Here is a 15,168-nt window from a genome sequence, read left to right on the forward strand (position 1 = left end):
TTCACACCACTGAAAATTGTTATGTTGATCCAGTCATTAGTTGATATTTACCAAAATATTTTAGGTGGGTAGCCAGGTTGGTCTGCAGTAGAACAGCAGGATTTGAGTCCAGTGGCACCATAGAGATCAACAAGATTTTCAGGGTCTAAGCTTTTGAGAGTCAGAGCTTCTTCTTTTACCCTCTTGTTCTCAAAAGCTTGCACCATGAAATTCTTGTTGGTCTCTAAAGTACCACTGGACTTAAATCCTGTATATCAAATGTGCATGAGTTGTTTTTCCTCTTCCCTTAGTATGATGGGACTTGATGCTTTTTTGCTGCCCCAACCTTCAAACAGGCAGGGAAGCAGGAAAACAGCGTTCTTTCAGTTTATTTTACAGCCTAGAAGAACACTGGTTTGCTTCTTCTCTACTGGTGATTCCTGATAGTATAATGGTTAGAAAGTTGGGCGAGGATTGGGGAAATTCAAGTTCAAATCCCTGCTCAGCAATGAAGTACTGAGTGAATTTTGGCCATTCATTCTAACTGCATCCAGATGGTTGTTTTGCTCTACCTTAAGTTCCAAACCAGAGCAGTGTTTTTCTAGAGGATCCACACAATTCTGTCCATCAGTTGCCTACTTTCAGAGATTTCCCGTTTTACTATGATCTTTCCTGATCCCATCCAATTCCATCCCACCTTCCATGCCACTAAAAGGCTTTTTGTTGGCTTTTAAAGAAATAACTGGCCATTTCTGTACAATTATAGTGTGATAATCCAACAGCAATAGAGAAACGATTGATTCCAACAAGCTATCTAATGGTGCAGAGATGAGGTGGGATGACAGGAATGAAGAAATGACCAAGGAAAGTACAGGGAATAGCCCTGTAATGACACCACTGTGAATATATCTGCATTTGCAGCTGCAGTGACTCCATACTGGAGAATTGTTGCTGTGTGGATGCAGCCTTTCTCTCTCTCAGGGTTGCTGCGAAGATAAAATGATGGAGAGGAGACTCATGAGTGCTCCCTGGGCACAGAGTAAAAGAAGTTGACAGTACACCAGCTTTCCTTTGCTCTGACCTGCTCCTGGGTCTTTAACACATGCATAAATAAAGTGGGTCAGGAAAAGCTTGACCTGCTTAAATGTTGTATGTCAGGGTCATTTTACACAAAGGCAAAGTTGTGTTTACTGTCACATATATACTCAACGGCAAGCTGCAGCCAGTTACAGCACCCTGATGGTGTCCCCAGGGCTTTTTTGTGATGGTACTTACTTGTACCTTTTTTCAGGTCTCTCTGAAGTCCAGAAGGGGAAATTGGTAGAAATGAGCACAACCTTGTATATAATTACTGAGAGTACCTGTATTGCTTATGAGTTTATGGCATCTGCTTCTTGTCCTGACAGTTACAAAGGCTTAAGAGCACTTAAGTTTTCTTAAGAGGGAGCAACACTTTTTATTGATTTGCCTCTTTCTGTTGCAGGCCATTGTAAGCTACCAATACCACTCCCTCCAGTTTTGTTCCTGAGGGTCAGTGGACCCTCAAGAGCAGCAAAGGGGGCAAATTGGGGGGTATGCAGTGGAAGGGAATGAGATTGTTGTCTATTCATTTTGATTGTATTATCTTGCTCTTACTGCATTGTTTTCTACTTCTGTGATTCCATTTTTTGCACTATTTGTCATGTAATGTTTAATACTATGTTCTTGCCTTGTTTCTAATTTTTGTAATCCTACTCCTATTTCCTTGTTTATTGATGTCTCATGCTATTTGATTGCATTGTTGTACACTGTGTAATATGCCTTGAGTCTAAGTGAATGAATGAATGAATGAATGAATGGATGAATGAATGAATGAATGAATGAGGAATCAGCAGAAAGTACTGCCTTAAGAAAATGTAAGTGCCCTTAAGTCTTAGGAATGTGTAGTTGGATACAAGCCTTTACATTTACAAGGGAGGCCCTCAGGCTACTTTTAGAGGTAAAGGAGGTGGTAACCCTATTTGTTAATGCAATGCCATAGGGTAGTGTCTGAGACACTAGTAATTGCAGCTCTTCTATATGACTGACTGACTGACTGACTGATTGATTAGGCTTCTATCTCACCCTCCCTGCGAAAAGGGTCAGGGCAGGTTACAGGAATAAAAACATGTAATTTACAATAAAATCACAGCATTTCCATAAAAACCACCCCCAGACAGCAACCCTACAACCTACCTCTGCCAGTCATACACAAGGGATGGGAAGAAGGTGGGGGAACAAGTCAATCAGTTTGCATTGTAACTCACATAGAGGTCAGATGATCAGATGGCCCCCTTAACAAGAGGCTGGCTGGGAGGCTTTCTGGATGACTACTAGGCCGGCCTCAACCATATGCCTGACGGAACACCTCAGTCTTGCAGGCCCACCAAAAGGATAGAAGATCTTGGTGAGCCCATGTATCCACCGATGGAGAGTTCCACCATGTTGGAGCAGGACCGAAAAGGCCCTGGCTCTGGTCGAGGCCAACCTAGCCTCCCTGGGGCCTGGGACCACTAGTAGATGTTTATCAGCTGATCTTGGCACTCTCAGGGGCACGTATGGCGAGAGGCGTTCCTGTAGTATACCAGTCCCTGTCTGCTAAGGGCTTTAAAGGTCAAAACCAAAACCTTGAATCTTATCCAGAACTCCACAGGGAAGCAGGGTAGCTGCTGTAGGATGGGAGTAATATGCGCCCTGTACATAACACTAGTAAGGGCATGTGCAGCAGCGTTCTGGACCCACTGTAATTTCTGGATCAGACCCAAGGGAAGCCCTGCATAGAGCAAGTTACAGTAGTCCAATCTGGAAGTGACCATTGCATGGATCACGGTTGTTAGGTCATGGGTTGAAAAATAGGGGGCAAGTTGCCTGGCGTACCGAAGGTGGAAAAAAACAGACCAGGCCACTGACGCAACCTAGGCCTCCATTGACAAGGAGGCATCCAGCATCACCCCCAGACTCCTGACCGCTGAAGCAGGTACAAATGGTGCCCCATCAAAGGTCAGGAGCCAGATCCCCAAATCAAATGGCCCACAATCCCAGTACAGGACCTCCGTCTTCATGGGATTCAGCTTCAATTGACTCTGCTTCACCCAACCAGACACAGCCTCCAAGGCTTGAGCTTGGACATCTGGGGCAGAGCCGGACCAGCTGTCCATCAGCTGATACAACTGGGTGTCATCCACATACTTGTGACAACCTAGTCTGAAACTTCATGCCAGCTGGGCGGGGGGGTGCATATAAAGATCGAACAGCAATCTGCTACAGAATCAGTGCGATCTTGAATAGATTTACATCTTTCCAAGCCCACTGACTTCAGTGGGCTTAGAAGGGTATATTTCTATTTAGTTCTAGGACTGCATTGAACGTTTACTGAATGTGACGGCCCCTACCCTGTGGAATGGCCTGCCTGAGGTCAGGAGAGCCCCCACACTCCTGGCTTTCTGCAAACAATGCAAAACCGAATTATTCAAAAAGGCTTTTTTCTCAGATAGGAAGGTGGTATTGTAGGGAAGGGGTCTCAGAAGTTTCGCTAATGAGTTAGGAACCATAGACTTCACTATGTTACCTTGCATAGTATCTGTTTCTTTAAATATGTACTCCTATATACTACCTGTGCTTCATGTTGTCTAATGTCAGTCCTAGAATTATGTTCTGTTTCAGCAATTCTTCAACTCTTTAATACTAAATACTTTAATACTAAATCTTTGTAAACTTGTATTTATTTACCCTATGATGTTTATGGAAATGTCCTTGACGCTGTATAGAAATGCCTGCCCTTGTCCTTGCCACTGATTGTACTAATCTCACACTATGTAATTCGCCTTGAGTCTCAACGAGAAAGGCAGACTATAAATGACATAAAATAAAATAAATAAATACTAAGGACAGTTGGTACAACCTGGTTCATGCCTTTGCTTATTTTGAATATCTGGATAGGCATTTCTTCAGACAACAGGGAAAAATACTGGGCTCTGCTCCTTTTGGAAGCCCTGGGCTGCTACTTTAGCTGGATAGGGCTGTGAGAAGCTGGAACGTAATATATATTCTGTTGTTGAATTTGCACTCATGCATTAACTTGTACATTGGTGCAAAGTCTGTTTTGTTAGCAATTTTCCTTTTTTATCATAGAGACTGAATAAGTGCCTTCTATTTAAAAAATGTTTGCTTCAACATTTCAGGTACCATTACTATGGCATTGCAGTAAAAGAAAGCTCTCAGTATTATGACGTGATGTATTCTAAGAAAGGAGCAGCCTGGGTCAATGAAACAGGAAAAAAAGAAGTAACCAAACAGACAGTGGCGTATTCACCACGCTCCAAACTGGGGACACTGCTGCCAGAGTTTCCAAATGTCAAAGATCTAAATCTGCCAGCCAGCTTGCCAGAGGAGAAGGTGACTCCAGTGAAATATTCATTGGCTTGCTTGCTTTTTAGGGGCTTTTTTCCTGTTGATGAAAGGTTGACCTAGCATATAAAAAAAAATCACTGCTTGAGAATACGGACTTTAATAATGCTTTTGCTTTGTTTGTGAGCAATTTAAGCTATAATTCTAAGGACAGTTACTAGGGAGTCCCACTGAGCTCGGTGGGACATGCTTTTGAATAAATATGGTTAGGATTGCACATATACCTAGCTCAAAGCACTACAAAAAAAATATTTTCTTCTGAAGTAAGGTATCTGTCATGTAATCTGTATGTAAGAGATGTTTTCTTCCTCATAGGTGACTCTGGAAAACAAATTTATATATGGTCCTCAGGTTCATAGAATTAACATTTAGCAGATACCAAGTAATTGTTTCTATGTAGAGCAGGGGAAAGAGCCCCATCATTACTGAGATATTTTTGATGTAAGAATAAAGTAGAAGATGGTATTGTTTTAAATATATATTTAAAAACTTCTTTTTCTCTGCTAGGTTTCTACATTTATTATGATGTACAGAACTCACTGTCAGAGGATACTTGATACGGTAATAAGAGCCAACTTTGATGAGGTTTGTATAGAAACCAAGGAATAGTACACAGCAAACAGTTCTCATGTTCAATTGTGATATTCTTTAACATGGCACGGAAGTTTCTGACACTGATTGAGTTAGATGATGATGTGGAATGTTCAATTGCTGTGACCTTGCTAGAAGTAAACAGGTATGAGGCTGGCCTGTGATTGGATGGGAGACCTTAGAACCCTATCTATACTGCATTGAATTCTGTGGTTGAAGAAAGACACGATATAAATGTATTGTTCCTACAGACAGGGCCAGCGCGTCCATAGAGGCAGGTCCGATAGCCGCCTCAAGTGCTAAGGCGCAAGAGGGGGCGCCGGGGGCGGGGGCCCATGCTGTGGAGCTGGCGGCGGCAGCACTGGAGGACTGGGAAGCCACCTGTGCACTGCCCCAGCTGCCTGCCGTGCCTGGCCCGCAGCTGCTGCAGCCTCCCAGCCCTCCCAGTCAGCTGCCCCTTGCTGCCACCGCCAGCACATACTCCTGGCCAGGCGCAGCAGCTGTGGGCCAGGCGCAGCAGGCAGCCGGGGTGGTGCATGGAGCAACTGAGCGGGACGGCTGGGAGGACGCACGCATGCCATCCCAGCTGCCTGCCGCGTGACATCATCACGCAGTCCAGGTGAGTGCATGCGGGGGGGGGGGGCAGCAACAGCACTGAAGCTGCCCTGGCCTCAGGCACCAGAAAACCTGGCACCGGGCCTGCCTACAGAGAAGAGGGGCTGTTTGCTATTGGCATGAATGAAGTAGGCAGGTTGGAAACCTAAAGAAATAGGTGGATTCTAGACAGGAGGCAACTTCCTTTTTTAATAAAAGAGCCAAATGATGTAATATCTACTTTTTTCCCCTTCTACATTTTATTGTACAGATGCTTTGGCTTTGTTCAAATATAACCACGGTTTAATCCTGGTTGAAAGAGAAGAGAATAAACAGCAGTTTGTGGTTCAAACATAACCACAAAATTTGCTTTTCCACAATAGGGGAATTCATTCATTATCAAGCTATTTGTGGAGGGAGCATGCAAATTCAAAAATCACTCTGTCCCATTCTTGTAATAATAAACTAGGGATTGCTATTATGTTTGAATCTTGCCTTTGTCCCATATATATGCTAAAGCAACTATTTCTAACAGATTAAGCAATATATAATAAGCCACACTTGTAACACTTCTGGAACACTGTGAATAGTTTTGTGCACTCCCCCCCCTCCCCTAGTTGATTGGTGAGGGATTGAGTCCTGATTTCCAAAGCCTACTATAGTCTATAGGTCTTCAGCTAATGGATTTGGACTCTCAGTTGGGTTGCAGAGCCCTACCTGCTAGGCCATGGATCCTTATAAAGCGATCATATATATTTTTGCTGCATTTGTAAGGACCTGTGTGAGCATCATGTCCTTTGCCTGTCTTTGTACACATGCTGATAGGAGCATTAGGATGTGAGGTAAGCTCACTCAGCAGTGTAGAGAATTCCTTTTCAGCGCTGGCAGATTCAGAGTCCTCTTCTCTCCACAAAAGTGCTCTCTCTCTCTCTCTCTCTCTCTCTCTCCCCTGTCTGTCTCAGCCTTGTCCATGCACTACCCACCTCTGTCAGTTGGTTCTTCAAAGATTTGTGCAAAAGTGCTCTCTTTTTGTCCACCTCCATCGACACCAGTTAGTCCTCCCGTGCTCTGGATGCACTTGTGAAGCCTGCTCTTCCCACTGACAAATTGATAACTCTGCCTCGTCTTCTTCCTGTCATGTGTCTGTGATGTCACAAGTTCTTGTCATGTGCTTGCTGCTCTATCAGTCCCTGGAGGTTTGTCATGTGTCCAGGATCGGGAAAGATTACATACCACTGTTTTAGCCGCAGTAGATCCTGACTTATTCAGAACCTCACCCCAGGTTGTTGGTTTTTAAAATTTGGAATAAGAGCCTTCTCTTTCTCTGTCAGCCTTGCCCATCAATGAAAGACAGGTTTGTCAAGGCTAGGTTTTTCCTGCTTCAGGTTCAGAACCTCAGAAATTACAGGGAAATTGAATCAGAGGTAAGGAGAATAAGTCCACAGCGGACAGAATCTACATGGAAGGGGATAGCCTAAGACCTCCCCCACATCCTCTGGATTTGTAGCCACGATTCTATGCCCTGACTTTGACTACCCATTCCATTTACTCATTATTTCTTTCTGCCCTTCTAGGTTCAAAGTTTTCTTCTGCACTTTTGGCAAGGGATGCCACCCCACATGCTTCCTGTACTGGGTTCTTCCACAGTAGTAAATATAGTTGGAGTTTGCGATTCAATATTGTATAAAGCTATTTCTGGGGTCCTGATGCCCACAGTATTGCAGGCATTGCCTGACAGGTGAGGATGTTCTATTATGTTGATGTGCATGTATGTTTGTATTTGAGAAACATAATATGCTCTTTACATCCTCCTTAAATACAGATATTTTTGCATGAAAGAAAATTACGATTCATGGATGTCATTAGGAAGGTTATCCAGTGTCACCATCAAAATGGTCTGAAAAGAAAGCTCTAGGTCAAGTTCAAAAGGAAAGTAAAGGGTAGTAGGGGGACAAGACTTGTTCAATGGATGTCAATAACAAAGGAAAGCATAATTGGAGGTTGTATGGTCAAAAGGGTTGTAGCTTATAAATGTGTGTTATGTGCTGTCAAGTTGCTTCCGACTTATGGTGAATATATGAATTATGGTGAACATATGAATTAATGGCCTCTAAAACATCCTATCACTGACAGCCTTGGTCAGGTCTTGCAAACTGAAGACCCTGGCTTCCTTTGTTGAGTAAATCTTTCTCAGATTTACTCAGATTTACTCAGATTTCCTCTTTTCCTACTGCCTTCAACAACTTTTTCTAGCATAATGGTCTTTTCCAGTGAGTCTTGTCATCTCATGATATGGCCAGAGTATGATAGCCTCAGTTTAATCATTTTAGCTTTGCAGTGTTTATTGAATGTATTGACTTAAACTATGTAATCTACCTAGAGTATCAATGAAAAAAGTGGCCCATGAATAATGTTAGTTAAATAAATAAATAATGATCTAGAACCTACTTATTTGTCTTTTTGGCAGTCCATGCATGGATTGCACCCGCTTAAACTACAATGCTTGCGAATTTAAAGCCATAAATATGTAATGTAGATAGCCAGTATGTTACATCTATGTTCTGTGCTCTGTGCAATCCCTAGAAGATTACTGGCATTAAATAGTGGAATTGGTGGGAGTAATGGTACATATCTACACCAGTGGTGCTGCAAACAGACTTTAGCCTAGAATTATCACTTTCTTAAACTATTTTATTTCCTATCTTTCCTTAGTTTTTAAAGATATGCATGTGCTCAGTTCAAATATACAGATGCCTTGTCTGTGTTTTAGTGTACACATTTTGGATTTTAAGCATAACATTACATGTACCTATTTATAGTACGATTACACATATGATTTACATATTCAAGAAGAATGACGTGCTTGAATCCTAAGGTAGTAAAGAAGACAATACCACTACAAAGTACTGATGGGAATACAAAACACCTTACAAGGAAAAAACCCTACCATGTCAGAGAGAAAAGTTCTATTCCTGTTGTAGTAGTAAATGGGTATAAGTCATTCTACTGCCTCATTGAGGTGTGTATAGACCAGGCCTGTAGGCTAAGGGTGGGGGAGAAAGGGAGCCATTTACTTGACCTTAAAGGAGTGCTTTCCCTTTCAGTTTGACGCAGGTGATCCGCAAGTTTGCCAAACAGCTAGATGAGTGGCTAAAAGTAGCTCTCCATGACTTGCCAGAAAACCTACGAAACATCAAGTTTGAGCGTAAGTTTTCCTTTTGACAAGAAAGGATTATGTTACTGGATAAGTTTAGAAAATATTTATCTACAGATCAATCAGTGTTGTTCTCTCTTCTGTTCACCTAGATTCATTTGTCAGTCATCATGACGCCCCCTGCTTCAATATGAGTGTCCATGTAGCACTGGGCATAGCATTGACATTAGCCAAGTTGTAATTAATAGATAACTCTTTTGACCAAGCTAAAAAATTCTGTTTGTTGATGGCTAGCTACTGCAAATGATTAAAGAATTTTGTAGACTGATTGAATACAGCTTGAAGTATTAGCTCAGAAAATGTTTCTGAGTTAAAAATGGAGGCGATCAAATTACCCTGTCTCTCCAGGAAAGGGCACTACACCCTTTCAGGCATGCTTTGTAGATGCCTGCTGTGAACATCGCCTATTGATAAAGCCTGCTTTATTTCATGGCTCTCAATTCTTCTCCTTTCATAAGTGCTAAATTCCACATAATTTTTTTTCCCAACTGAGAGAAGAAACGAGGAGGGGAAACTCATTTGAGAGAAGGATTAAGCATTGATTAGCATGAAAAATTAAAAGCATTTTTTTGTTGAAGGGACTCAAAATATAAATCAATCAATAATACTTCTGTAATTTCATAATTTATTCAGATGTTATAGAGGCAGCAATCCTTCTTTCAAAATAAATTAGTTTACTATTAACTTTAATAGTGCCCAAAGAGAATTATTTAGGTGCTTTTCTCTTCGGGAACTTGCAATAGCAAGTTAACATAAGGAATTTAATAGATATTAACACAAGGAATTTTTAAAAGTCATTTTGACCTATTCATCTACAAATCAGTGTAGTATGATGGGAATGACTATACAGGGGTGGGCAATTGTTTTGGCTTGGGGGCCACTTTGTGGGAGCGGAGGTTAGCAGAGGGCCGCACCTTTTTAAATGATTTCATTCATTAGTTAACTTTGTATTTCAGAAAAGGTATAAATTGCATTTTCTGACTGTCTTGGCGGGCCACAAAAAACTCTGTAGCGGGCCGCATGTGGCCCGCGGGCAGCAATTTGCCCACCCCTGGACTATGACATTTTTCAAATAGTTATATCAAATATGGGTATAGATATATCTGTATGGTCATATTCATCAGCAAATGTTGTTTAGAAGAAAAATGTAAAAGAGTAATAATTTAACAATATATATTAGAGCTTGAACTGAGAAATCTCACAGTATGGTAGCAGAGTGTACTAGTACTAAGTAAATGCATATTAGCAGATGGAGTGGATTTTGTTGTTTTCAAGGCTTCTGTAATAAACTATTAAAGAGTCCAGTAGCACCTTTAAGACTAACCAACTTTATTGTAGCATAAGCTTTCGAGAACCACAGTTCTTTTCGTCATGCATCTGACGAAGAGAACTGTGGTTCTCGAAAGCTTATGCTACAATAAAGTTGGTTAGTCTTAAAGGTGCTACTGAACTCTTTACTATTTTGCAACTACAGACTAACACAGCTAACTCCTCTGGATCTAATAAAATATGTATCTTTTGTAGTATCTATGGTTTCTCTAACCAACTATGGCTGCAATCTAAGGACATTTTCCTGGTGTAAGTGCTATTGAATATTGGGACTAACTTCCTAGTAGATCTTCTTAGGATTGCACTCTATGTACTTACTCTAGCAGTACAGTTTTAAACAGAATTATACCCTATTAAGCTGGTTGGCTTCAGTGGACTTAGAAATGTATAACTATGTTTAGGATTGCACTGTATCACAGCTGATTGTGCTTGCTTGAATGGACATCTAATAATCTAATAGTTAGATTATTTGTGCATTATAGTCACTCGCCCCCATATAAGGAAACTTAGTCATGCTTAAGTCCCACTGAAATCAACAGGACAGGATGGTCACAACCAGCTTAACTTGTGTTCTTTTCAGTGGGACATTGTCCCTGGCCATGAGAAAATTAGTCAAGCTAATGTAATTTCCAAAATAGGCTCCTCTGTCAAAATGCGTCCTCCACCCTGTGCATACACACATGTCCTCAAGTACTCAAATAAGTACATGGTCATACAATTAACGTTATAAAATTCAATTGAAAAAGCATGTCCTAATAAATTGGTTTTTGAAGCCTGGACTTTCAATATCAATGTTATGTATGACAAATATATTCATTACCAAAAGAGAAATATTATACATTTTGTTGTTTGGTGGTACCAAAACAATCACTTTGGCTTACTGTACAAATATCTCCTTCACTGGCAGTATCCAGAAGATTTTCACAAATTCTTCGGAGGCAGACATCATTAAATCATCTTTGCCAGGTATGTTTTACACAGTTGTCTATCTATAATTTATGATTTTATTTCTTCCCCTTTGCATCTGTACAAGTATATTTATTTTGATTGCACATCAACATCTTTGTGTGCGATTCCTAAGACAAACCAATGTCCTTGGATGGGTTGTGTGTGTTGATTTAAAAAGGCACTCAGAGCCAGAATAGTTTGGCTTTCAAGACACTGTTCCCTCCTGGCCCTGAAGTGGGAAAAGTCCATGGAATTTTCTGTGAAAACTGTGGCCTTTCTTCACTCTTTGGTTGCAGATCTCAGCAAGATGAAACATAAAACTTGGTCTATCCATGTAGCAGAATGAGGTGATCGAATATTGGTGGCAGAATACATTTCTTTTTTTTAACATGTTGCCTCATGTAAAAAAAAATCTCCCTGCAAGTAAAACAGAATGTCAGGGGGAGGTTCTAACCCAGCCAAATTACAAGACTTTTGTGTAGGGGAAAAGTAAAAAAAAATCAAATTGAGTCTCCACCTGCAGTCTTTAGCGGGACTGTCTGTTCTGCCACCTCAGAATTGACCTGTTCATCCATATTACAGGAATATTACAGCTATCAAGGATGTGTAGGTTTTTTCCCCCTGCTCACATCACCCCACAGATCTTAGAACAGCATCCTTACTCAGCTGCCCAATATTGGACTACTTGAGACAAACTGTACAGAGTATCCTTTCTCTTAAGCATATCAAGGACAATGCCTCTTCCCCAGTCACTCAGTATTGGTGGTGGTGAACTTATCCTGAGGATTAGTTTGGGCAGCTGTGATCTCTCTAGGTTTACATCTTGGGAGATTATAACTATTGTTAATGGATAATGTCAGGAGAGAACTGCTCAGGAATAGATGGTTGGTCACATGGGAGGGGATCATGATTCTATACCTCCACATTTGTATGAAAATATTTATTGAAGTATGCATGCAATATCAGTGCTTACTCTGAGACCCTTAAAGCTCATGTCTGTGATTAACTAAGGCCCTGACAAGTTTTCTTTGGTCCTAGGAGCATGCCCAAAATTTTAGGAGCCAGACTTTCTTTCAGCCTTCAGTTTCATATTTTAAGGACTATATTTTCTAATTATTGCTACCACAAAATCTAATCCTATCCTCTTTGTAGTTTCATGTTATTTTATGAAGCTGTGATAAGTGCTGAAGTATGTAAATGTAGGGCTAATCCTGGCTGTCTTCACCGCTACAAAAAGCTAATTTCTAAATCTGGCTTAACTTCTTCCCGGTTTCTCATAACTCCATTATTGCTTCAAAAAGCTCCATTTAATTGAATATCAGAGCCAGTACACTGAATGGTGCAAAGTTATTCATTTTGCTTCATTTATATCCCGTCTTTCTCCCTAATGGGGACCCAAAGTGGTTTACACCCTGTGAGACAGGTTAGGCTAAGAGTATATGACTAGCCCAAGGTCACTCAGCAAGCTTCCCCAGCAGAGCAGTGAACTGAACCTGGGTCTCCCAGATCCTGGTCCATCACCCAAGCTTATATATAAAAAAGCAATGACAAGACCTTCATGCACATTTTTTATGTCATACAACAAAATATTCTGATGCAAAATGTTATATAAACTCTGGGTTGGATCCAGCCAGCTTTCATGCTCAGTCATGGCCAATTCCCTTCCTTATTGCAGCCCCTATTCCACATGGCTTTTGTTCATGCAGGTCTCATGATCCCAACCATAGCCTTTTTTGGTGATCAAAGGGTACCCTTTCCTCCTTCTTCACCAGTGGAAAAACTGATTGGATCCAACCCTTTGTACTACCACTGAGAGCTACTGAGAAATGCTACGTTGTTGAAAATACTAGGTATGGTCAATTTATCAACGTTCTTGTTCATGGCAGTGTCTGTTTAAAAAGCACCTTGGAAAGGATAATACTCACATTGGTATCTTATCAGACTCTTCCACTTCCCACTTACAATAGTCATTGCCTTGCCTTCCTATGTCAGTCACCTTGTGTGTGTTTGTACGCCATCAAGTTGCAGCTGACTTACATCTTAGATGTCTGAAATAAACTGACTGCACAATTAGCAGGGATATTTTTTATTTCTGTGTTCTGTTCAAAACCTAGCACACTGCAAATGCTAAACCTCTAACAATGCAATCCTAAACAGAGTTACTCCTGTCTAAGCCCACTGGAATCAATGGGCTTATACGGGATAACTCTGTTTAGGATTGCTGTGTAAGGAGTGGTAGTAACATCAGATCAACATTTGCATGTATAGGGGCCCTGTTCAGCCACACTTAAATCTTCTCAGCATTCCTTACCTGCTATGTAAAACAGGTTCAGTGCAGAGCTAAGCAGTGGTAGAGGTGATATCACTGAAGCAGATAAACCATTGTAGGGCTACTCTGCACCATTCTTTGCTGAGGTAATAAAGATCTCATGTGATTACTTCCTATTTTGAGCAAATAACACCCCTCGCCCTTTCTGGTCAAGAATAGAGCATAGAGGAAGAAGTCTGAAGCCCCTTCTCTCTCTATGCCACAGTTGTAACCCAAATTGGGGCCCCAGGCACTTGGAAAATGAGTTCCCCCACTCCTGACACCTGACTTTCAGCATCAGCATCTTGTTAGTGCAACCCTAACCCTACATCTTATAAATTAAAGTGCAATTCTGGTGCTAAGCCTTATTACAAATTAAACTCTGCCTCAGTTTTATATACTGGGTATGTAATCTGAGATGCCTCTTTACATGAAATTCAAGAAGTAAATTAACTTTATCATTTCAAAAAAGCAAGAATGGATCAACTGTTAGTGTACCTGGAAAAGAAGTAAGCATTCAGACTGGCCTCTTCATGCACGGATTGAGGGGAGGTAACTCAGACTGATGCAGACATAAGAAAAAGCACTTTTTTCCAAAAATTTCTGTAGAACAAATACAGAGAGGGTCTGTAATTTGGGGCAACTGATGAGTAGAGTTACATTTAGGAATGCCAGTGACCCTTGATTCTTCCAGAATAGAGCCAACCAGGAATCAACTTAATGAGACTCGTCAAGGAAGCCTAAAGAGAGAGAAAATCTATCTTTAAGATAATATATCAGAAGCTAATGAGTAATTTGGATTGGATTATAGGCATCTAGAACTGTCATCCACAGTGCAGACATTACATTCCAAATGCTGGAAGACTGGAGGAACGTGGACCTTAACAGCATTACCAAACAAACGCTGTACACCATGGAAGACTCTCGGGAGGATCACAGAAAACTCATAATACAATGTAAGAATATAAAACCAACAAGTATGAGAGAGGAAGCTCATTAGAAATGAGTATGTACTAAAGTAGTTGCTTTGACCTCAGCAGGATTCCACGCCAAATCCTAATCTATCAATTAAAAGTTGAAATATTTTGCATGACCTGCCGTGTGCAAATCTGTGAGGAACAGGATCTGCTAACCTCTTTCTTCCTGGCCTTGTCACCTCAAGATCTCCCTCCCCACCCATCTACTGTCCCATCTACAGGGGAAAAGTTGCATGGAAAAGCCAATTACATATAATAACTTACATACAGTTTTCTCAAGCATTCTTTAGCATTTCTGTCTTCTATAATGTTGTAAAATAGACATTAGCTTGAACAAGAAAATGCAGTCACAGAATGAGAGAGGCTCAGATACACTTATAAGTGTTTCATGTAAAATGACCTAAGGTCAGTTTTTTCACCATACCGTCATGGGAAGTTTTCCCCAAGCACCGTGACAATAAATATCTTTGCCATAATCTATCTCTACTGGCAATTTTGAAACATCATATGTGCAAAATTAGTTGCACCAGACTGTGGATGGCAATGTGCATTTTAATATGCATCCTGTTAAATTGAATAAATAAAATAAAAATAAAAAAGACAATATAGTGTAGATAGGTAGCAGCCACACTTAAATGTGCATGGAGATACATATCAAAATGTGTATCAGACCTTCACCCATGGTTCTTGATTGGCATGCAGTGATGGGCATGCAGAAACTTATTTGTGCCTACAAAAATCTTTAATTAGGCAAGAAATTGTATGTCACTTTAAAATGCCAATTCCGTGAAAAATCAGGAGTT

The 15,168-nt window shown here is 40.8% G+C and overlaps 1 protein-coding gene across 1 annotated transcript in view; it reads left to right on the forward strand.

The window, feature by feature from the left end:
• RFX4 (regulatory factor X4) overlaps positions 1-15,168 on the forward strand; it is a 73,250-nt gene that overhangs the window by 22,828 nt on the left and 35,254 nt on the right. Inside the window, exons 5-10 of the mRNA XM_054988943.1 lie at positions 4,179-4,392; positions 4,912-4,989; positions 7,164-7,327; positions 8,694-8,794; positions 11,040-11,098; positions 14,200-14,344. Coding sequence (XP_054844918.1) covers positions 4,179-4,392; positions 4,912-4,989; positions 7,164-7,327; positions 8,694-8,794; positions 11,040-11,098; positions 14,200-14,344 — 761 coding nt within the window. The remainder of the gene's footprint in view (positions 1-4,178; positions 4,393-4,911; positions 4,990-7,163; positions 7,328-8,693; positions 8,795-11,039; positions 11,099-14,199; positions 14,345-15,168) is intronic.

Source organism: Eublepharis macularius, chromosome 9 (assembly GCF_028583425.1).
Source record: "Eublepharis macularius isolate TG4126 chromosome 9, MPM_Emac_v1.0, whole genome shotgun sequence".
Lineage (NCBI taxonomy): Eukaryota > Metazoa > Chordata > Lepidosauria > Squamata > Eublepharidae > Eublepharis > Eublepharis macularius.